Source organism: Macaca thibetana, chromosome X (assembly GCF_024542745.1).
Source record: "Macaca thibetana thibetana isolate TM-01 chromosome X, ASM2454274v1, whole genome shotgun sequence".
NCBI lineage: Eukaryota > Metazoa > Chordata > Mammalia > Primates > Cercopithecidae > Macaca > Macaca thibetana.
In genome coordinates this window covers 128,723,403-128,746,092 of record NC_065598.1, presented here as the reverse complement: position 1 = coordinate 128,746,092, position 22,690 = coordinate 128,723,403, and the positions used below count along the sequence as shown (strand labels likewise).

The 22,690-nt window shown below is 37.4% G+C and overlaps 3 protein-coding genes across 6 annotated transcripts in view; 1 reads left to right on the top strand and 2 right to left on the bottom strand.

The window, feature by feature from the left end:
- HPRT1 (hypoxanthine phosphoribosyltransferase 1) overlaps nucleotides 1-22,690 on the bottom strand; it is a 1,139,661-nt gene that overhangs the window by 775,528 nt on the left and 341,443 nt on the right. The window lies entirely within an intron of this gene.
- The window catches only part of CCDC160 (coiled-coil domain containing 160), an 820,286-nt gene that overhangs the window by 514,257 nt on the left and 283,339 nt on the right, over nucleotides 1-22,690 (bottom strand). The gene's annotated exons all lie outside the window — the stretch shown is intronic.
- The window catches only part of GPC3 (glypican 3), a 455,763-nt gene that overhangs the window by 270,181 nt on the left and 162,892 nt on the right, over nucleotides 1-22,690 (top strand). For all 3 annotated transcript variants that reach the window (XM_050777318.1, XM_050777320.1, XM_050777319.1), the window contains exon 4: nucleotides 21,142-21,275. In XM_050777318.1, the coding sequence (XP_050633275.1) occupies nucleotides 21,142-21,275 (134 nt within the window). The remainder of the gene's footprint in view (nucleotides 1-21,141; nucleotides 21,276-22,690) is intronic.

Sequence of the window (22,690 nt, the reverse complement as noted above, 5' to 3'; positions counted from 1 at the left end):
AACGGCATGGGAAAGACTTGCCACCATGATTCGATTACCTCCCACCAGGGCTCTCCCACAACATGTGGGAATTCAAGATAAGATTTCGGTGGGGACACAGCCAAACCATATCAGACATTTAGGTTGGTTCCATTTTTTTGCAATTGCAAATTATGCTGCTATAAACATGTGTGTGCAAGTGTTCTTTTTATATATTGGGTAGATACCCAGTAGTGGGATTGCTGGATCAAATGGTAGTTCTACTTTTAGTTCTGTAAGGAATCTCCATACTGTTTTCCATAGTGGCTGTACTAGTTTACATTCCCACCAGCAGCGTAGAAGTGTTCCCTTTTCACCACATCCACACCAACATCTATTATTTTTTTTTATTTTTAAATTATGGCCATTCTTGCAGGAGTAAGGTGGTATCTCATTGTGGTTTTAATTTGCATTTCTCTGATGTAATGTTGAACATTTTTTTCATATGTTTGTCAGCCATTTGTTTGTCTTCTTTTGAGAATTGTCTATTCATGTCCTTTGCCCACCTTTTGATGGGACTATTTGTTTTTTCTTTCTGATTCGAGTTCCTTGTAGATTCGGATGTTAGTCCTTTGTTGAATGCAGAGTTTGCAAATATTTTCTCCCACTCTGTGGGTTGTCTATTTATTCTGCCAATTATTTATTTTGCTATACAGAAGCTTTTTAGTTTAATTAGGTCCCATTTATTTATTTTGTTTAAAGTCCTTTTCTTTAATATAGGCATTTACAGCTATAAATTTCTAAGCACTGCCTTCTCTACCTATGGTAATTTTTGTTAAGTTGTGTTTTTATTTTCATTTATCTCATATGGTTTTCTAATTTCCCTGATCATTTCATCTTTGGCCCATTGGTTATTTAGGAGTGTGTATGTTTAATTTCCACATATTCGTGAATTTACCAAATTTCCTTCTGTTATTGTTTTCTAATTTTATTCAATTGTGATCAGAAAATATATGATTTCAAACATTTTAAATTTATTGAGACTTGTTTTGTGGCCCAACATGTATCCTGTACTGAAGAACGTTCCACGTGTAGTAGAGAATTGTGTTTTACCACTGTTGTATTGAGTGTTGTATAGATGTCTGTTTGATCTAGTTGGCTTATAGTGTTGTTCAAATTTTCCATTTCCTTTATATTCTGCCTAGTTGTATGAACTATCCATTATTGAAAGTGGGGAATTGGAGACTCCAAGTATTGTTTTTGTATGATCTATTTCTCCCTTCAATTCTGGTAGCTTTACTTCACATATTTTGGGCTCATATACATATGTGTTTATAATTATTCTATCTTCCTGATCGATTGACACATTTATCATTATAAAATGTCTTTCTTTGTCTCTAGTAACAATTTTTGTCTCAAAGTCTGGTATTTTCCCCAACATTAGTAGAACCACTCTCAGTGTCTATTGATTCTAGTTTGTATATCTTTTTCTATCCTTTACTTTCAACATATTTGTGTCTTTGAATCTAAAGTGTGTCGCTTGCAGACAGCATAGACTTGCACCATGTTGGTTTAAATCTATTTTGCCTATCCCTGCCTTCTGATTATAGTGTTCAATCCATTTGTATTTAATGTAATAAAACAAGTAATAATGAATAAGTAATGAAATAAGGTAAGATTTATATCTGTCATTTTCTACTTGATTTCTAAATGCCTTACGTCTTGTTTCTTGGTTTGTCCAGTATTGCCTTCTTTTGTGTTAAACAATTATTTTCTAGTGTAATGGTTTTATTCTCCTGTCATTTTTAACCATATTTTTAAAGTTATTTTCTTAGGGGTTGCCCTGGAAATTGCAACTAACATTTTGTAACAATCTAATTTGGATTAATACCAACTTGATTTTAATAGCATGTAAATCCCTTTTTTTCTATAAAGCTTAATTCCCGTCCCCCTTCTTGTGCTGTTACTGTCGTTCAAATTACATTTTCAAACATTGTACTCTGATCAACACAGATTTATGATTATTGCTTATGCAGTTGCGTTTTAAATCAGATAGGTGGAAAAAAGAGTTATAACCAAAAATATGTTTACACTGTTTTCCATATAAACCTATATAGTAAACTCTGTGGATGTTTCTTCTTTCTTTTTCTTATTTTCTAGAGACAGGGTCTCACTCTGTTGCCCAGGCTGGAGGACAGTGGCACAATCATGGCTCACTGCAGCCTCCACCTCCTGGGATCAAGCAATCCTACCACCTCAGCCTTATTTCTTTATGTGAATTAAGTTACAGGATGCATATTGAAGGACTCCTTCTAGTGTTCCTTGTGGTATATATTTGCTAGTGATAAGCTCTCTCAATTTTTCTTTATCTGGGAATGCCTTATTTTCACTTTCATTTTTCATGTATACTTCTGATGATCATAGAGTTCTTGGGTGATGGTTTTTTCCTTTCAGTGCTTTGAATATATCATCCTGTAGCAGGACAAGCCACAGACGAAATCCCTCAGACACCAGGTTAAAGAAGGAAGGGCTTTATTCAGCTGGGAGCTTCGGCAAGACTCACGTCTCCAACAACCAAGCTCCCTGAGTGAGCAATTCCTGTCCCTTTTAAGGGCTCACAACTCTAAGGGGGTCCACGTGAGAGGGTCGTGATCAATTGAGGAAGGAGAGGGTACGTGACTGGGGGCTGCATGCACCAGTAATTAGAATGGAACAGAACAGGACAGGGATTTTCACAGTGCTTTTCTATACAATGTCTGTAATCTATAGATAACATAACCAGTTAGGTCAGCAGTCGATCTTTGTCTGTAATCTATAGATAACATAACCAGTTAGGTCAGCAGTCTCTTTGTCTGTAATCTATAGATAACATAACCAGTTAGGTCAGCAGTCGATCTTTAACTACCAGGCTCAGGGTGTGGCACCGGGTTATCTGCTTGTGTATTTCATTTCTGCCTTTTAGTATTTACTTCTTCTTTCTTTGGAGGCAGAAATTGGTCATAAGACAATATGAGGGGTGGTCTCCTCCCTTAATCCCATTGCCTTCTTGTATTTCTACTTTCCAAAGAGAAAGCAACTATAGCCAGGTGCGGTGGCTCACATTTATAATCCCAGCATTTTGGGAGGCTGAGGTGGGTGGATCACTTGATGCCAGGAGTTTGAGACCAGCCTGGCCAACATGGTGAAACCCTGTCTCTACCAAAAATACAAAAATTAGCCAATCTTGGTGGTGTGTGCCTTGTAATTTCAGCTACTCGTGAGGCTGAGGCACAAGAATCGCTTCAACCCTGGAGGGAGAGGTTGCAGTGAGTTGAGATCACACCACTGCCCTCTAGCCTGGGTGACAGAGCAAGGTATTGTCTCAAAAAGTTAAAAAACAAGAAAAACAAAGCAACTGTTAATCTTATTGAGGGCCTTTTGAATGCAATGAATTACTTCTCTCTTGTTGCTTTCAGGATTATCTTTGTCTTTTGACATTTTGATTATTATGTATCTACTTGGAATTCACTGAGTTTCTTGGATGTGTGGATTAGTGTTTTGCATCAAATTTGGGAAGCTTTTAGCCATTATTTCTTGAAGTACTCTTTCTGCTCTTTTCTTTCTTCTCTCTCTGAAACTTCCATTATATGTGTGTTGGTACACTTACTGGTGTTCCACGGGATTCTGAGGTGCTACTTATTTTTCTTAATTCTTTTTTCTTTGTCTTCCTCAGATAGGAAAATTTAAATTGATCTATCTTCAATTGTGATTATTTTTTTCTTTTGCATGCTCACATTTCCTGCTAAGCCCCATTAATGAACTTTTAATTTCAGTTATTACACTTCTCAATTCCAGAATTTCTGTTTGGTTCTTCTTAAAGAAAAAGAAAAGTAATTTCTATCTTTTTGCCTATCAAGGTATCATTCTCCTACCATCTTTTAGTTCTTTAGGCATTGTTTCTTTTAAGTGTTTGAACATATTTAAAATGGCTAATTTAAAGTTTTTTGTCTAATAAAGCCCATATCTGGGCTTTCTGAGAGATAGTGTCTGTTGATTGATTTTTTTTTCCTGTGGATGGGCCATGCTTTCTTATTTCTTTACATCTCTTGTAATTTTTTTGTCAAAAACTAGATATTTAAAGAACATAATGTAGTGTCTCTGGAAATCAGATTCTCCCCTATCCTCAGGTGTTGTTGTTAGTGTTTGTTATTGTGGTGGTAGTTCTTATTTCTTTGTAACTTTTCTCAACCAATTCTGTAAAGTCTGTATTCTTTGTCATGTATAGCCGTTGAAGTATTTGTTCCGTTAGCTTAGTGGTAGTGAGTTAATGATTGAACAGTGTTTTTCTTAACTTTCTGGAACCAGTAAATCTCTCAGTCTTTGCTGAAGTACTCTTTGTGTATGCTGGGCACACCTTTAACATTCAGCCTAGCAGTTGAAGACCCTGCCTTAGCCTTCATTTCCTTGCACAGAACCTCAAGGTCAGTCAAAGGTAGGGAATAGGGCCTTCTCAGATCTTTCTTGAGTATGAGTATAGACTTGGGCATGCACACAGCCTTATGCTTGAGTGCAACCTACTAGATCCCCAGGAATATGCAGCTTTTATAGCACTTATGGACATCTCATTACCCAGATTTTCCTGTAAATTTTTTGGTTAGCCTATTATTTGCTTTAACTATTGTCCCCTTGCTTCAGGCAGCTACAAAGTTAAATAATTACCTCTAATTGAGTTCAGTAAATGTCCCCAGGGAACAGGCTTTTGCACAGGTGAGCTCAATATCAGTTCAACTAAAAACAGCCTTGCAAATGGGGTATTTTAGGTAACCATCAGACAAGTCAAATAATTACAGTTTACTGAGTGTAGCTTTGAAAGAACTCCAACCTGTCAGGGTTCTCTAGAGGGACAGAACTAATAGGATAGATGTATATATGAAAGGGAGTTTATTAAGGAGTATTGACTCACACAATCACAAGGTAAAGTCCAACAATAGGCTATCTGCAAGCTGAGGAGCAAGGAAGCCAGTCCAAGTCCCAAAACCTCAAAAGTAGGGAAGCTGACAGTGCAGCCTTCAGTCTGTGGCCAAAGGCTTAAGAGCCCCTGGCAAACCACTGGTGTTAAGTCCAAGAGTCCAAAAGCTGAAGAACTTGGAGTCTGATGTTCGAGGGCAGGAAGCATCCAGCACAGGAGAAAGATGAAGGCCAGAAGACTCAGCTAGTCTAGTCCTTCCACATTCTTCTGCCTGCTTTATTCTAGTCACACTGACAACTGATTAAATGGTGCCCACCGAGATTGAGGTTGTGTCTGCCTCTCCCAGTCCACTGACTCAAATGTTAATCTCCCTTGGCAACACCCTCACAGACACACCCAGGAACAATACTTTGCACCCTTCAATCTAATCAAGTTGACACTCAATATTAACCATCACAAACCCCATTCTGCTCCCTCCGGTGGCACCAGGATGCTAGATTTCACCATGAATGTGGGCTGCTAGTTTTCAAAAGTACTTCAGAGCTGGAGAAGAGGAATGAGAATAGGAAAGTTAAAATGCTACAATGCTCACTGTTCCTACCGACATTCAGCCATTTTCTTGAATAAATGCTTCTCAGATTGCTGCAAATACTTTTATTAAATTCTAAAGCCCCAAAGAAGTTGGTCCTGAATGTTTTTGCCAATTTTCTCATTGCTTTTATGGAGGAGCGCTTAAAATACTGTCCAGCACATAGTAGGTGATGAATTAATGTTATTCATAAATGCCATTTTATTTATTTATACATAATTTAATTTATAGTTTACTTATAAATTATTATTTTCAGATTATTTTGGATGTTAACGTAGAGCAGAGATTGTGGTACCAGGACTCTTTACATTCTTAAAAGCTATACAGGACCCCAAAGAGATGTCGATGGAGTTATATCTATTGTTATTTGCTGTATTAGACATTAAAACTGGGAATATTAAAAGTACTTACTAATTCATTTAAAGTTAATAATAAAGGAATCAGACACTCATATATTTTTTCAAGATATGCTTTCCAAAATAAAATACTTTAGTGGGAAGAATAGCATTGTTTTACATTTTTGCAAATCTCTTTAATTTTTTCCTTAATGGTAGACAGCTGAATTCTCGTATCTTCTTCTGCACTCAATCTGGTTTGACTGAGGAAAATTTGGTCTCGCAAATATATACAGTTGGAAGAAGAACTGTGTCCTAATACCCTTTTTTGACAATTAGGGATATTTTCTCTGATACTATACAAGAAGTTGGCAAGTGATAGTTTCTTAAAGGTTAGTTACAATATGGAAGCTGCAAACATATCAATTGACTTTTCATTTTCTGTTATGTTAAAATCTATCTTACACTTTGGGTGAATTATTAGTCATTGTGTGATTTTTGCATCATGATGCCTTGGTCATTTGAAAACTTTTGGCTCACTGACTTATGCAGATTTTCCAAATATTAACACACTTCGTTGTATAACATCAAAACTCATATTCATTAGTGTCACCACTGTTCTCATCAGAAAAGCCTTTAGGTATTGGGAAGCTGTCAAGTTTCATAGTGGAAGATAACAAGTTTTCCCAAATTCTAATTTTTGCCTGAAAGTGCAAATTCTGTCATTGGCTATGCACACTGTCAGTTGTTTCCCTTGAAGTAACAGGCTTGTTTTGTTCATTTCCAAGAAAATGCCTACAAAATACTTGAGTTTGAATAAGAGTTTGTCTGTCAGTTTTTCTTTCAAGTAAAAATAGTGTTGCATTTAAAAAGTGTTTAGTTCATCTCACAAGTCAATCACACTTGTGCTTTTCCTCTAGATGACCATCATACTTTAGTATATACCAGAAGTACTTTATGTATACTTCCCATTTCATCACACATAATATCAAAAAAGACATGTAGTCAAGGGTCAAGATTTGATAAAATTAACTTTTACTGCCTCTTCAAGTACATTCTTAAGTGAAACTAGCTTTTTAAAAAATGTGTGCGCTTGGCAGTGAAAACTACAATGACTACTATTGCAGTTTGGTGTCACTACTCTGACTCATGATAAGGTGCAAGCAGTTTTACCCACCATAGCTTTTGCATCAGTGCAAATGTCATCACATTTGTTTAAGGTAAAACCATTAATTTTAACAATGTTATTTAACACTTTGAATATTTCAACACCACTCATGTTTTTTTTTTTCCCCCAAAGCTTTCACATAATAGATCTTCTTCAATGATTAGTTAGTGCTTAATACTGGATGAATATAAGCAAAACAGCAATTCCACCCCAAATCTGTAGATTTGTCCATTTATAAGGCAAAAACACATTCTGCAGAAGAGACATTAACTAAAGAGGGCTTTATGTTTATGGGTAAACCTTTTATTTGATGAGTTTGTTTCTCTATCCTTGGAGAGTGGCATGATTTTTTCTATGACTTTTCACCCAGCAGGCATTCAGTAATGTCAACTCTACAGGGGTTTATTTTTTATTTTTTATTTTTATTTTATTTTATTTTATTTTTTATTTTTTTTTTTTTTTGAGACGGAGTCTCACGCTGTTGCCCAGGCTGGAGTGCAGTGGCGTGATCTCGGCTCACTGCAAGCTCCGCCTCCTGGGCTCACGCCATTCTCCTGCCTCAGGCTCCTGAGTAGCTAGGACTACAGGCGCCCGCCACCGCGCCCGGCTAATTTTTTTTTGTATTTTTAGTAGAGACGGGGTTTCACTGTGGTCTCGATCTCCTGACCTTGTGATCCGCCCGCCTCGGCCTCCCAAAGTGCTGGGATTACAGGCTTGAGCCACCGCGCCCGGCCTTATTTTTATTTTTTTTGAGAGGGCGTCTCACTCTTTTCCCCAGGCTGGAGTACAGTGGTGTGATCTCGGCTCACTGTAACCTCCGCCTCCTGGGTTCAAGCAATTCTCCTGCCTCAGCCTCCCAAGTAGCTGGGATTACAGGTGCCTGCCACCAAGCCTGGCTAATTTTTATTTTTATTTTTATTTTTATTTTTTTTTAGTAGAGACGGGGTTTCACCATATTGGCCAGGCTGGTTTCAAACTCCTGACCTCAAGTGATCCTCCCGTCTTGGCCTCCCAAAATGCTAGGATTACAAGTGTGAGCCATTGCGCCAGCCTCTACAGGGATTTATTAGTTTTTTCACTATTGTGTGTACTTCTACAGCTAATATAATGCAGTAACTTACCCTATAGTATGTTTCAGTGCATTTTTCATTTCTATTTGGAAAAGCCATAATAAACACTTTTGACTTTTAAAGAGCTCATAACATTTACTTTGAATGTTTAATTTCATTTTCTTTAAACTCCAAATAATTAATTTCAAGATGACTCTATAATTTAACTTACACTCTAATATCCTATTCCAAAATGTTCTTTTGCATCAGAAAAATAAAATAAATTATGCATGTCTATAAGGTCAAAGAAAAGACAGCTTTTGTTGCATTTTTGTTTCTTAATTACAATTGTAATCTACAGAGTAGATCCCTCTCTTCCATGAGCCAGAACCCTGTGATAAGTTGTTTTGACATGTTTTTATCAGTTTTAGATGTAGAAATTGCTGCTGTGGGTTGGTGAAGTAAGTCTTCTAATCTCCTTTTTCAAAGCCAGTCATCCATTCTTAAATATCAGAAAAACATGTTGCAAATAAATTGTATCTTATTTATAATATGTCCAGTAAGTTGTAGAAAAAATTTAAAATTTATATTCTTCAAAAAATATTTTAAAGTGTTATTGCAAAATAAGACTACAAAGTATGTTCACTTCATATATTTTCACATAGATACAAAACTTCTAGATTTCCAAATAACAATTTATTAAATGATAAGAAGGTTACAAAGATTATGGTATGCATAACCTAAATAGCCAGTAAGAGCACTAAGTTCTGAGTATAAGTTAAACTCTGAAAATGCATGTATTTTTACTTGCTCCCTTAGAACATTCTAGAATGCACAAATACATATTTCAGAGCAGTGATATCATTTTACATCATGTTGCCTCTTGAAATTTCCTCTGTGTACTTGTGAGAGAATAAGAGTAAAAAGGACAAATAAAGTCTTAGTATTATTATGAAAATAGGTTTGCCTTTTAGGACCTCCCAAGAGGTCTCAGAGAACTGGAAGGAATGGATTGGAGGAGGTCAAAACTGGAGCTTTGGAGACCAATTAAGAGGCTGTTGGGATGGTCTATGTGGCAGTGGTTCTCCAACTTGTATGCATCAGAACCCCCTGGAGGGCTTGTTAAAAGCTGGGCTCTGCTCCCAGGATTTCTGATTCAGTAGGTCAAAGTCTGGCCCCAAAATGTGCATTTCTAACAAGTGCGCAGATGGTATTGATGCTGCTTGTTTTAGGACCACACTTTGAGAACCACTATGCTAGGGCCTTGCTAATCATCTCAGACTTCACCCCAGATCTGTTGAAGATGAAACTCTGTGAATAAGATTTTCAGGTGATTTGTATACACATTAAAGTTTGAGAAGCACTGCTCTAAGAGACAGTTGATGGAATCCTAGACCTAAAGATAGAGAAAAGTTCACAAATTGAAAGGTTATTTATAAGAGGCAATAAACAAGACTTCGTGTCTGGATGTAGAGAAGTTAGAGAGAGGGAGAAATCACCAGAAATTCTTTGGTTTCTTCTGGCTTGAGCAATTGAATAGGAGGTAATTCCTTTTCACTGGGACAAAGGACACAAGGAGATGAGTATATTTGGGGGAGTGGTATTTGAAATCAGTATTGAGTTGATTTACTACACAAAGTTCTCTTTTAACCTGCACATTGATGGTTTCACGTGGTTAAATAATAATGTCATGGACTCCTGGTGCTGCAAAGGGATTGGTAATGCATAAGAAGTGTTAGGCACACATGCAGGATTCTGCTTTCAGCTCAGACTCCGTTTGTGGCAGATATAAATTAGCAAAATGTAAGTCTCTTCTACATAAGGAGCATTTAAAACCTGTCTCCCTTCCCTACAGCATTCAGCCCCTCAGACACAAGCATGTGGGTATGAGACACAGCATAAACAGCCAAACTCATGTACCACCTATTGGTAATTTGATATTAGAAGAAGAGAAGAGAATATTCCAGATATTCCAGATCAGACCGGACCCAATTGTGTGACTGCCAGACTTGAGCAATTTCCATGTGCTTCCCTTTCAGGGACATATAGCTACCCATGTTCCTGACCAGCTGAGCCAGGATTATGACACAAAGCAGGCTGCAGAAGGAAGTAGTCCCCACTTAAGAATGAGTCAAATTTCTATCTGGTTGGGGGAGACATTACACTTTCAACCATTGTTTCATTTGATCTTCACATTACAGCCAGGTCCAGCAGGCATTTTAATTATCTCCATTTTGCAGATGAGGAGGCTGAGTTTCAAGGAAAGTAAATGACTTGTCTAGGGTTATTGAAATGGTAAGAGGATGAACTGACACTGGGCCCCAGGTATCCTGACTCCAAATTGTGTGTTCCTTTCACGATAATACCGTGCTGTAGTTCAACTTAGCAGCAGGCTGATCTGTAGGACATTTGTCCCTTTTTTGGATTCCAATTTACTTCAAGAACTAACTTGTATGAAATGTTCAAATAATAGCACTTGATTTCTTAAAATTGCTTGATTCTTAATACATTACAGATTATTAGTGAGCTTTTATCTTAATGGTCAAGAAATTAACAATGAGTCACAGCAAAATGTCTGAAAGGTGAGGAAAGAAAAAAACGCTTACATTGTCACCAGGTCTGTTCATTATCCTCTGTGCTCTATATCAGATCAATCAACAGTTAATTAATAATGATGTTCTTCCTGAAGTACAAGGTTATAAATTAATTTAATGCTCATATGCATATTTTCTGTAGGAAAAGTGAGAGGAAAATGCCTGCCATGCCCATCTCATTGTAAGAAAATGTATGTAATGATTACAAGCCTATAATAAGAATGGTTTGCTTAGCCAAATGTTTGTTCATTTCTGTTAATCAGTATTCATTTGAGCTACCTCCATGCAGTTTGTGGAAGCAGTGCAATCAGTTGAGTAGTGTGGCAGATTTAAATCAGTAATAAAAGCCCTGGGGAAATTAACAAGACAAAACATTAACCACAGACTAAACATTAACATATATTAGCATTTTTATTATACCTGTAGAATTGTTAAATGGGCACTGTTGCTACTATTAAAAAGTTTATGTTGTATATCACATAATTTCAATGTATATATTGTTTTTAAACTTTGAAGATTTAATTAAATGAAATTGTATAGTGGTATGATAGATGATTGAAGAGAATGAACTGAAATTCATCATTTTATTTTAACTGGAAAACTATGAAATTCCCACCCAACTCCACCTTCAGCCCCAAGGTACCACAAAGCAAATGCCACAGGTAATATTCATCCAAACTAGACAACTAGATCAGAGTTGATATTTAAATTGCATAACTCCCAGAGGAAGTTTTAGTTTTAATTCTTTAGGGTTCTGATGAATCCATCAATGATCCAAGACTAAATTTAAACGGTATTTGGCAACATTTCTCAGAAAAGCACTTTTTTTTCTAAGTTGAATGAACTTTCATTAACTGAATTCAAGACATTATAATAACACTTCAATTAAGAGAATGATATATTTGCATAAGCACAAACATTTAAATAAACAGAATGGAGTTCAGAAATAGATCCAAAATATGGCCAATTAAATTTAAAGAAATAAAAAATTGAAGTAACTAAATGAGGAATGATCTTAACAAATTGTACTGAAATAATCTGATAAATATTTGGAAAAACATAATCATTATTTCTTGAGTGTTAAATAATTTGGAAAGTTTGACAAGTTAATCAGATAAACAAATGGATAGCATTCATGACAGATAAACAGAGCATACACATTATTTTTAAATACCAGAGAAAAATATTTAAAGGAAAAGCATTAGGCCTAAACATGTCATTAACTTTGTGAAAGTAGAAATCCAACAGGTCATATGATTTAAGCACTGTGAAATGAAGTAGAAATGTCAGTGAAAGGGAAATCAACAGGTAATATCTAGCCATGTACAAACTTTATTTAAGATCAATTTATTTTATTTCTTTTTTAAATATTTTCAGCTTTTATTACAGATCAGAGGGTACACTTGCAGATTTGTTACATGGGTATATTGTACGACACTGAAGCTTCGGGTCCCAATGATCCCATCAACTAGGCCGTGAAAACAGCAATCTTTACATCACACAATATACAAAAATTAACACAGAATGGGTTAAATACCTCATCATAAATGTACAAACGGTAACAGTTCTGAAGAAAATATGTCTGTGACATTGCCATATGGAAAGACTTCTTTGGATGGAAAACAGCATCAATCATAAAGCTGCAAAAATAGATAAAATCAAGTTCATCAAAATTTTTAAAAAAGTGTTCTGTGCAAAAGGCATCACTAAGAAAAGGGAAAAACCAGATACTGGGAGGGAGTATTTACAAAACATATTTGAAAATGAAACGACAAGATTTGAGTAAACAGTGCAGCTTTATTCACAAAAGCAAAAATGTGGAAACTACCCAAATGTGTAAACATATTTGGTATATTTATTCAACAATTAAAAGAACAAACTATGGTAAACCACCAACATAGAGTTCCTCAAAGAAAAAATTATCCTGAGCAAAAAAGCAGAAACAAATATGTAAATACTGAATCTATCCATATTTATTTTCTATATTTCTGTTCTTTCTTTCTGTTATCAATCTAATCCTAAAAAAGACAAATCTCATCTGTAGTGATTAAAATGTCAGTCACTATAAAATTATGACAATATTTTATGCATTATGAGGTAGTGTTTACACATGTGTATACATTTACAAATCTCATCAAACCACAATTCAGGGATGCATTTTATTTTATGTATATTGGGTCTTAAAACATTCAATTAAAAAAAAGAGTACGTCAACCAAAAGAGCTAATGTGCTGCAGCATAAACTCTGCCCCCCCCATTAAAAATTATCTCTGAAAATTACTAACACACGATTAATTATATTAATTATACTTAATAAGACACATGACATAACCTTTATGTAAAACAACTGTCTATGCTTTCCATGTATTTGCTTAATCTCCATATATTCTACATCTTATGATTCTTATTTTCAGAACTTCTCCACTGAAGTGACTCATGTCATCATTATCAATCATTTAAATTTACTAAACACAGTGCATACTAGGTCCTCACCTTGCTGAATCTCTCCAGGTTGTTAAACCCAGAATATTGATCTGGGTTTTCTCCCTTTGGATATTTTAATTACACTGGTGTTACATAAGGACAGGATTCTCCTACAAAATATTAAATATATGTTTCAGAAACATAAAAACATCACAGTTTCAAATAACCTTTTTTTTTTTGGATTCAGGGAGTACATGTGCAGGTTTGTCATATGGGCATATTGCGTGATGCTGAGGTTTGGGGTATGGATGGTCCCATCACCCAGGTAGTGAGCATAGTACCCAATAGATAGTTTTTTAGCCCATGTCCCTTTTCCTCCTTCTCCCCTCTTGTAGTTCCCAGTGTCTGTGATTCCCATCTTTATGTCCATGTGTATTTAACATTAAGCTCCCACTAATAAGTGAGAACATGTGGTATTTGATTTTCTGTCCCGGCATTACTTTGCTTAAGAAAATAGTCTCCAACTGCATCCATGTTGCTGCAAGGAGCAATATTTCATGCTTGTTTGTGGCTGAGTAGTATTCCATAGTGTATATGTACAACATTTTTTTAATCCAGTCTGCTGTTGATGAGCACCTGGGTTGATTGCATGTCTTTGCTATTGTGAATAGTGCTGTGATGAACATATGGGTGCAGGTGTCTTTTTGGTAGAATGATTTGTTTTCCTTTGGCTATATACCCAGTAATGGTATTGTTGAATCAAATGGTAGTTCACCTCTTAGTTCTTTGAGGAATCTCCAAACTCCCCTCCGCAGTGGCTGGACTAATTTACACTCCCACCAGCAATGTGTAAATGTTCCCTTCTCTCTGCATCCTCACCAGCATCTGTTGTTTTGAGACTATTTAACAAAAGCCATTCTAAATTCTGTGAGATGATATCTCATTGTGATTTTTATTTGCATTTCTCTGATGATTAGTGATGATAAGCATTTTTTTCATATCTTTATTGGCCACTTGTATGTCTTCTTTTTTTTTTTTTTTTTTTTTTTTTTTTTTTTTGAGACGGAGTCTCGCTCTGTCGCCCAGGCTGGAGTGCAGTGGCCGGATCTCAGCTCACTGTAAGCTCCGCCTCCCGGGAGGCTTGAGCTTACAGGCTTGAGCCACCGCGCCCCGCCAATTGGCCACTTGTATGTCTTCTTTTAAGGAGTGTCCGTTCATGTCCTTTGCCCACTTTTTAATGGGGCTATTTGTTTTTTCTTGTTGATTTATTTAAGTTCCTTATAGATTTTGGATATTAAGCTTTTGTCAGATGCATAGTTTGCAAATATTTTCTCCCATTCTGTAGGTTGTCTGTTTACTCCCTTAATAGTTTCTCTTACTGTGCAGAAGCTCTTTAGTTTAATTAGGTTCCACTTGTCAATTTTTGTTTTTGTTGCAATTGCTTTTGAGGATTTAGCCATAAATGCTTTGCCAAGGGTGATATCAAGAAGTGTATTTCCAGGCCGGGTGCGGTGGCTCACGCCTGTAATCCCAGCACTTTGGGAGGCCGAGGCGGGCGAATCACAAGGTCAGGAGATCAAGACCATCCTGGCTAACACGGTGAAACCCTGTCTCTACTAAAAATACAAAAAATTAGCTGGGCATGGTGGCAGGCACCTGTAGTCCCAGCTACTCGGGAGGCTGAGGCAGGAGAATGGCATGAACCCAGGAGGCGGAGCTTGCTGTGAGCTGAGATTGTGCCACTGCACTCCAGCCTGGGCGACAGAGTGAGACTCTGTCTCAAAAAAAAAAAAAAAAAAAAAAAAGTGTATTTCCTTGGTTTTCTTCTAGGATTTTTATAGTTTGAAGTCTAACATTTAAGTCTTTAATCTATCCATCTTGAGTTAATTTTTATATATGGTGAAAGATAGGTGTCCAGTTTTAATCTTTTGCATATGGCTAGCCATTTATCCTAGCACTGTTTATTGAATAGGGAGTCAACTTTGCCAAAGATCAGATGGTTAAACATCAGAATTTTTTTAAATGTAGGAATTACCAAAGATTTTGTAGTTGACCCAATAATCTGAATTCTGGAGCCAGGGTCAAGGGACATCCTGCAGGCAGCAAGTGGCAGGCTAGACCTACTTGGGAGCCTCCTCTTCCATAGAATTTGACATGCAGTGCTTTCGTATGGTTACTAATTGACTCTTACTTGGCAGACCAAAGAATTTAAATCATCCCACTATTGGCTTACTGCCACTTGAAATACTACCTGAAACCTAAGTTAAAATTGAATGTCAGTTTTCTGTTGAACAACTTTAGCCATTTCTTGGAATATGTTTAGAGGATTTTTCATCATTATTACTATCCTCTAATTATAGGTAAGGTGTCCACATAACCACAGACCTGGGCCACACCCAATACTGGGAAGCCCCAGAGCCTATGCCAGTGACAGAAATCCATGACACGGGAAAATCAAAAACAGAAACATAGGTTTTAGAGTCAGACAGACCAGCATTCAAGTCCCAGCTCTACCATTTACTAACATTGTGACCTTGCTTTTAAGTTCCCCAATTTTTGTGAGCTTCAGTTTCCTTATATCTAAAAATGGGGCTAATAATACCCATTCTGTGTAATCCCAGCGCTTTGGGAGACCAAGGTGGGCAGATCACTTGAGTCCAGGAGTTCAAGACCAGTCTGGGCAACATGGTGAGAGCCCGTGTCTAGCTACATTATCTAGGCATGGTGGTGTGTGCCTGTAGTCCCAGCTGCTCAGGAGGCTTAAATGGGAGGATTACCTGAGCCTGGGGAGATCAAGGCTGCAGTGAGCCATGACCACACCATGGCACTCCAGCCTGGGCAACAGAGCAAGACCCTGTCCCCAAAAAATAAATAAATAAGTAATACCTGCTCTGTATACCTCACAGCATTGTTGGTAGGACTGAGTGAAGAGAATGGAGAATGGATGTAGAAGTTATCTATGAAGCACTAGGTTGGAATAGGGTATTGTGTAAGAAACGTGAAGTGTTGGTATTGTTGAGAAGCTTTCGATATAGGCTTTCTTTCTCTGTTCAGTCATCTGGAGTAAAAGATCAAGTCTGAATTTTTTTGTCACTTGAGAGTTCCCAGAACCAACAGTGAATAGGGGCCTGAGAATGACAGTTAGATTTTAACCAATGGAGTAGCTGCATTTCTTGACATGTTCATTATAAGGTATAGGAGTGAATTATATCAGACCAAATTTTTGCATGATTTCAGAGTCTTTGGTAATAATGGGATTCAGGACACACCACCCCAAAATATGGCACCTTTGCATTTAAGAAAACCCCCAAAACAAGAAAGTCACTCTCACGTTCCCCTAACCCTTCTCCCCTGAAGCAGGTCATAAAACCTAACTGACCCTCTTCTGAAGTATGTCATAAGACCGTCATGTGAGAGGTACCCACCCTATACCCAGAAGAAAGAAACATCTTTACCTCCAAAGTTACAGGGACACAAAGAAAAATCTGAAGAAACTGCCCTGGCTAAGTTTCCCCCAGTTTATTACCATTCAGTTATAACCTCTTTGTCCAATCACAATTCACTACTCTCCATTTCCTTAACAAACTTAGCATAAAAATCCACAGCTTTCACCATTTCTTTGGGTCTTCCTTTCTAAAGGATCTTGTGTGACGTAAAACTTATATTAAACATATTTGTATGGATTTCCCTTTTTAATTTGTCTTTTATTAGAGGTGCCTCAGGCATAGGTCAAGAAAATAAAATTTTCCCTGCCCTGCAATAACATACTCCATTCAGAAAGTAATTTTCACCTTTTTTTTTTTTTCAAGGAAACTGAGAAGAAAATACGGCACTTCAAATATCCTATCTTCCTCCTGTGTATAGGGCTAGAGTTACAGGTAGAGTGAAGCTATGGGACCAGGTCACAGTGAAGTCCTGGTGTGGGTGAGAGGTGAAAGTGGGGTGGTAGGCCAGGTTTCTTGATGCCCAGCCTACTGGGCTCTGCATGATCTAGACCATGCTTGTCCAACCTGCAGCTTGCAGGCTGCATGCAGCCCAAGATGGCTTTGAATGTGGCCCAACATAAATTCATAAACTTTCTTAAAACATTATGATATTTTTTGGTGATTTTTTTTTCTAGCTCATCAGCTATCGTTAGTGTTAGTTTATTTTATGTGTGGCCCAAGACAATTCTTCTTCTTCCAATGTGGCCCAGGGAAGCCAAAAGATTGGACACCCCTGATCTATACCTTGCTGGGTCCCAGCAGTGTATTTTCCTTATGTAGGTGCAAGGATGGTGCTTCTGGATCCTGGCAGAAAAGAATGATGCTAAGGTTACTAAAATGTCTTCCTGGCCGGGCATGGTGGCTCACGCCTGTAATCCCAACACTTTGGGAGGCCCAGGCAGGTGGACACGAGATCAGGAAATCGAGACCATCCTGGCTAACACAGTGAACCCCATCTCTACTAAAAATACAAAAAATTAGCTGGGCACGGTGGTGGGTGCCTATAGTCCCAGCTACTTGGGAGGCTGAGGCAGGAGAATGGCGTGAACCCGGGAGGTGGAGCTTGCAGTGAGCTGAGGTCGCACCACTGCACTCCAGCATGGACGACAGAGCGAGACTCTGTTTCAAAAAAAAAAAAAAAAAAAATTATCTTCCTGGCCTGGATATGGTCAGAGGCCCTGCCTTCTTCTTATGTTTCAGGACTTGTAACCCTGCAGAACACTATTGCTTTCCTTGTCATAAGTCTGGCACATAAATAAAAAACACCTTTAGGAATCACGGTCTATGGAAAACAAAAAGGTTTTATACTCCAGTCTTTTGATAGAGACACTCACCTATCCAATAAATTCCCTCCAACTAACCAAATTTAAAGGTAGCAGCATCCTTGACTAGATACATTAGTCAGTGAAAGGAAATTGGATTGCACTTCTTATTTAAGAGCCTAAAATTTTTGGGCAGGATACTGATTTCTAAAATGCCACTTGAGAGGCTGACTTCTTCAGTAGGGGCTGCTGAAGAATAAGACTCAAGTCTCCCAGCATAGCCTGACATTTCCCTAGTGTGAAGCTGAAAGGACTTCTTTAATGTGAATGCTGCATCTCTTTGTAAGTTATGTTTTCTTTTAGTGTCCACTTCTCAAAATAAGCTCATAATATTCACCTATAGCTCACATAGTGTGGAGGTGAAAGATGTAGGGAGAAGGGCCCAAAGGAGGGAATATATTTGACAAATGCTTTGTATATGAGAAGAATTTGCTTCATGGTAGATTTGTGGAAGAAAATGCAGCCTGTCTGATAAGATATGGCACATTTCAGATGGAGGAGTAGGGTTATTGGCAGGACACCATTGTTTGCCCCTTACCCCACACAGAGCCTTGGAAAGCTGGCTTGATAATACCACATTGGGTGGCTTGGGAAGAAAGGTCAGATTGCAGAGTGGCGACATTATCATTTATTCTTAACCTTCCTACTTTTGCCTCAGCTGCACCCCTTTCCAGTAGGTTGGAGCTGGCGAGTGGGGGGAGGGGGTCAAAAACTTTAAAGTCTTGCTGTGGACCAGATACTATTCACTGATACAAAGGGCTGACTTTCAATGGGGAAGGAGATTTCACAGCTGTGGGTTGCAAGTAGACAAGTTACTGTGAAAGATGTGTGAAAGATTTGATTTTGGTGCTGGATTGGGAACAGGTATAGGTCAAGAGAAAGTGTACTGTGCTCCTGAATGTGCCAAGAATACTTTGATCCTAGTGAAATAAGTTCTCACATGAATGTTTGTTCACAGAATAATAGACATTAATGTAACAAACATCAAGGTTTTGTTCCATGAAATTTCACCTGCATTTTCACAAAGTAAACATGTATATGTCTTCAGATAGAAAGTGGTAATACATAGTCTGCCCTCATTTATTTGGCATCTGCATTATATGCTTTGAAAATGAATGGAACTTAACTCTCCAGTCCAGCTAGGTAGGCCCTGACCTAAAGCACCCTACCAGACTGCTACTAGTTAAGGCATATTCATGGAATGCACACACTTTGTTTGAAATTAATATTAGCCCAAGTCACATAGCATTACATAAGCACATCTGAAAAATTCAGTATCATGCATTCCAAAGCTAAATTGAATGTCTTTAAGTGTCTTCAGCTTTTGTTTTATTCCCATTAAGATAAACCATTGAGTATAGCTCATCTGAATATCAAACTATAGATGCTATCTTTTATAAATGAAGGTGATGCTACTCTGATTCTAGATTTTTTTTCTAATTCAATAATGTATTTATATGAAAAGCCTTCCAAAGCTGTATAAATAGATAACTTAGTAAATGCTGTCAGGACCATCTTGAGAAATCCAGAAGCTGGGATTACCACACAGAGCCCATGGCTTATAAGTAGAGTGCTGAGCTGAGGCTGATAATAGAAGATTCTTTCAATTCGCTTCAATTAATTCACCTAACAGTGCACAAAATCCAGTCTGAATAGCGTGGAAATACAAAAGTGACAAACATACAACCCTTCTCCTTGCCAAATATTTCTAATATTTTTCCTGAAGTTTACAGTCTATATATTTACCTTGGCTACGTTGGGTGGCTATGTTTTTGAGCACCGGTAATTCTTTATATTTTTCTACAATGTACAATGAAAGCCACTGGAAGGTCAAGCATTATCTGCTAGGAAGGCAATACCGCATAAACTTTGAAATCAGACAAATGGGTTCTAAGTCAGACAAATCAGTCCGCTGTTTATTTGCCTCATGCAAGTCACCTAACTCCCTAAGCCTCAATTTCCTCATCTCTAAAATGGGGATGATAATCGTTGGCATAGTGTCTGGCACAAGGGAGATATATAAGAATGTTAATATTCATATTTCTTTATATGGAAGTTCATTTAGGCTTTTGCTTGAACGTGAAAAAAGTAGCAAATCTAGTAATAATTAAACCAAAAAAATCAAGTAGAATGGAGCTAAGTAAGAAAGATTATACCATTTTTAAAAAAGTATTGCTCTATGAGTATAAAAGAGGTCAGCTTTAGAGAGAGATATCCAATAAATATTTTTGAATGAATGAATGAGAAAAGATGGAAGGAAGAAAGGGAGGGAAGAAGGGAGGAAAGAAGGAGACAGGGAGGAAGGAAGAAAGGGAGACTCTTGAGCAATTATGTTTTTAAAATACTTTTAATCCTGAGCTTATTTAATGATATATGATTCATAGGTGATTATGCTTGCTTATTTATTTATTTATTTATTAGAAACAGGATCTCCTTCTATTACTCAGGCTGGAGTGCAGTGGCACAATCATGGCTCACTGCAGCCTTGACCTCCTGGGCTCAAACAATCCTCCTACCTCAGCCTCCTGAGTAGCTGGGACTACAGGTGTACACCACCATGCCTGGCTAAGTTTTTACTTTTTGCAGAGACTGGGTCTTGCTGTGTTGCCCAGGCTGGCCTTGAACTCCTGACCACAAGTGATCCTCTTGCCTCAGCCTCCCAAAGTGTTGGAATTACAGGTGTGAGCTGCCTGTCACTGGCTACTGATTGGTTGACTTGCCTTCTTCCCTTGGGCATTTTTAGGAAAGCCAGATGAGCAACCACACTTTTTATCAGAGTACCTTAGCTTGGGTCTTATATCAAAATACTCATAGAAATTGGGAGCACTTTGTGCTTGGGAGGCAGCTCTTCTATTAACTGGCTACACAACCCTCATCTTCTGCACCAGTTCTTCCTAAATTTTGCAATTCCCTTTTGTGAACTTCTTCATATGTATTAATACCAAATGCCATTAAAAGGTATGAATAGCATGAGGCCTGTGTTGGCGGTCCTCTCAAATGTATACTTCACTATAGAAAAAAAAGCCATTTTTATATCTTAGGAAATCTCTGAATAGGCTGTATTCAGAATGGGGTCCCCATTCTCAGTCTCCAGCCTTCTTTCCACCAATGGTTCGTTGCCTTACAAGCTTATCACCTTTTTTGACTCTAGTCATAGCTTTGTTCTGCTATTTAAAATTGGGGGAAGAAATTGAAGTGCCTTTCAGAATTTGTTTCTACTATCATATCTGCACAAGTATCATATAATTATATTGCATTTCTTTTTTCAGATTGGCAAGTTATGTGCCCATTCTCAACAACGCCAATATAGATCTGCTTATTATCCTGAAGATCTGTTTATTGACAAGAAAGTATTAAAAGTTGCTCATGTAGAACATGAAGAAACCTTATCCAGCCGAAGAAGGTGAGAGGTTTCTTTTTTCTTTATTCCAGCATACAATTAGCAATTGTATTTTAAGGTCAAAAACCACTAGAGTGAAACTTCTTAAATACATGTTATTTAGTTCTTCTGAGTAGAGTGCTTGATTAATTAAATTTTATCATCTGTCAATGTTTTAAAAAAGATATAGTATTATATCCAAGCCATAGTTAAATGTAAATTTACTGTTCATAAATATCTAGTACAGCAATATGTGTGGAAAGGACTTCCCTATTCAAGATCTTTAATTGATTAAGCAAAATAGTTTCTGCTTACAATCTTGTCTCACAATTTCTTGGCTTGCTTTGTAGCTTTTCCCATTATTAACAGTGAGTCAGAGGTAAATTCACCAGAGAGAAGCTGGTGAGACACATTCATGTGTATACACACACACACACACACAGACACTGCACACTTTACGCACTCTTTTAAAAATGATAAAATGAAGGATCTGGTTCCTGGTTCTTAAAACAACAGTCAAGGGACAAAATCCAGGTTTGTTTCTTGTTCTCTTCATCCATTCTCCCCTGATCCAGGTTCCCTCTATCCCCATTCTATTTTTTTGATTACAATAAAGGGGTAGAAATTGGATCAAAAGCCCAATACAACTCTAGAAGAACTGCCCTACCTGAAAAGACTGCACATATAGCCAGCCCTACCACTGGCTCAAGAATAGCTAGACATGAGTTGTTCCTATTAACCTTGAGGGGGTTAGGTGAGATTGGCCTATAGATAGAAAATAAAGAAAGGAATTATGTAACATCCCAGATTTGGGTTAAACTATTCCATTCCTCTCATTTTCCTATAGGGGTTTCTGAGATGGTAATTCTTAGCGTGATCTGATACAATTTAGGATGAAAGAAGGCAGTAATGCAACTTAACAGAGTTCCCCTACTGAAGCATTTTGGAAAGTCCTCATTTCTTCTCTTTTGTTGACTTCCAATCTGATGGATTCCTAGTTTCCCTGTAGCAGCTATTTTAAAATGTGATTCCAGGACTTCTGGGAGTCCCAGTGACACTTTCAGGGCACCTATGAGATGTTCCTTTTGCTAATTACATATTTGTGTGAAACTGGATATTGTTCATATACGTCAACCAAAACAATTTATTACAACATATTAAATGCAGAAGTCAATAGGAGAATCTACCTATCCCCTATCAAGCCAGACAGTAGAGACAGCTTGCAAAAATGAAAAATGATACCATTTTTCTCACTATTATCATAAAATGTTATTAATATTTATGTTAACATGTAATGGGCCCATAATTGCTAGTTTCAAATTAATAATAAATTTTAAATTTAAAAAAAATTCTAAAACAGTAAATATCAATAAATATATATAATATAAACAAAAGCTCTTTGGGATCCTGAGGCTGCAGTCATTCAAAATGTCGATGGA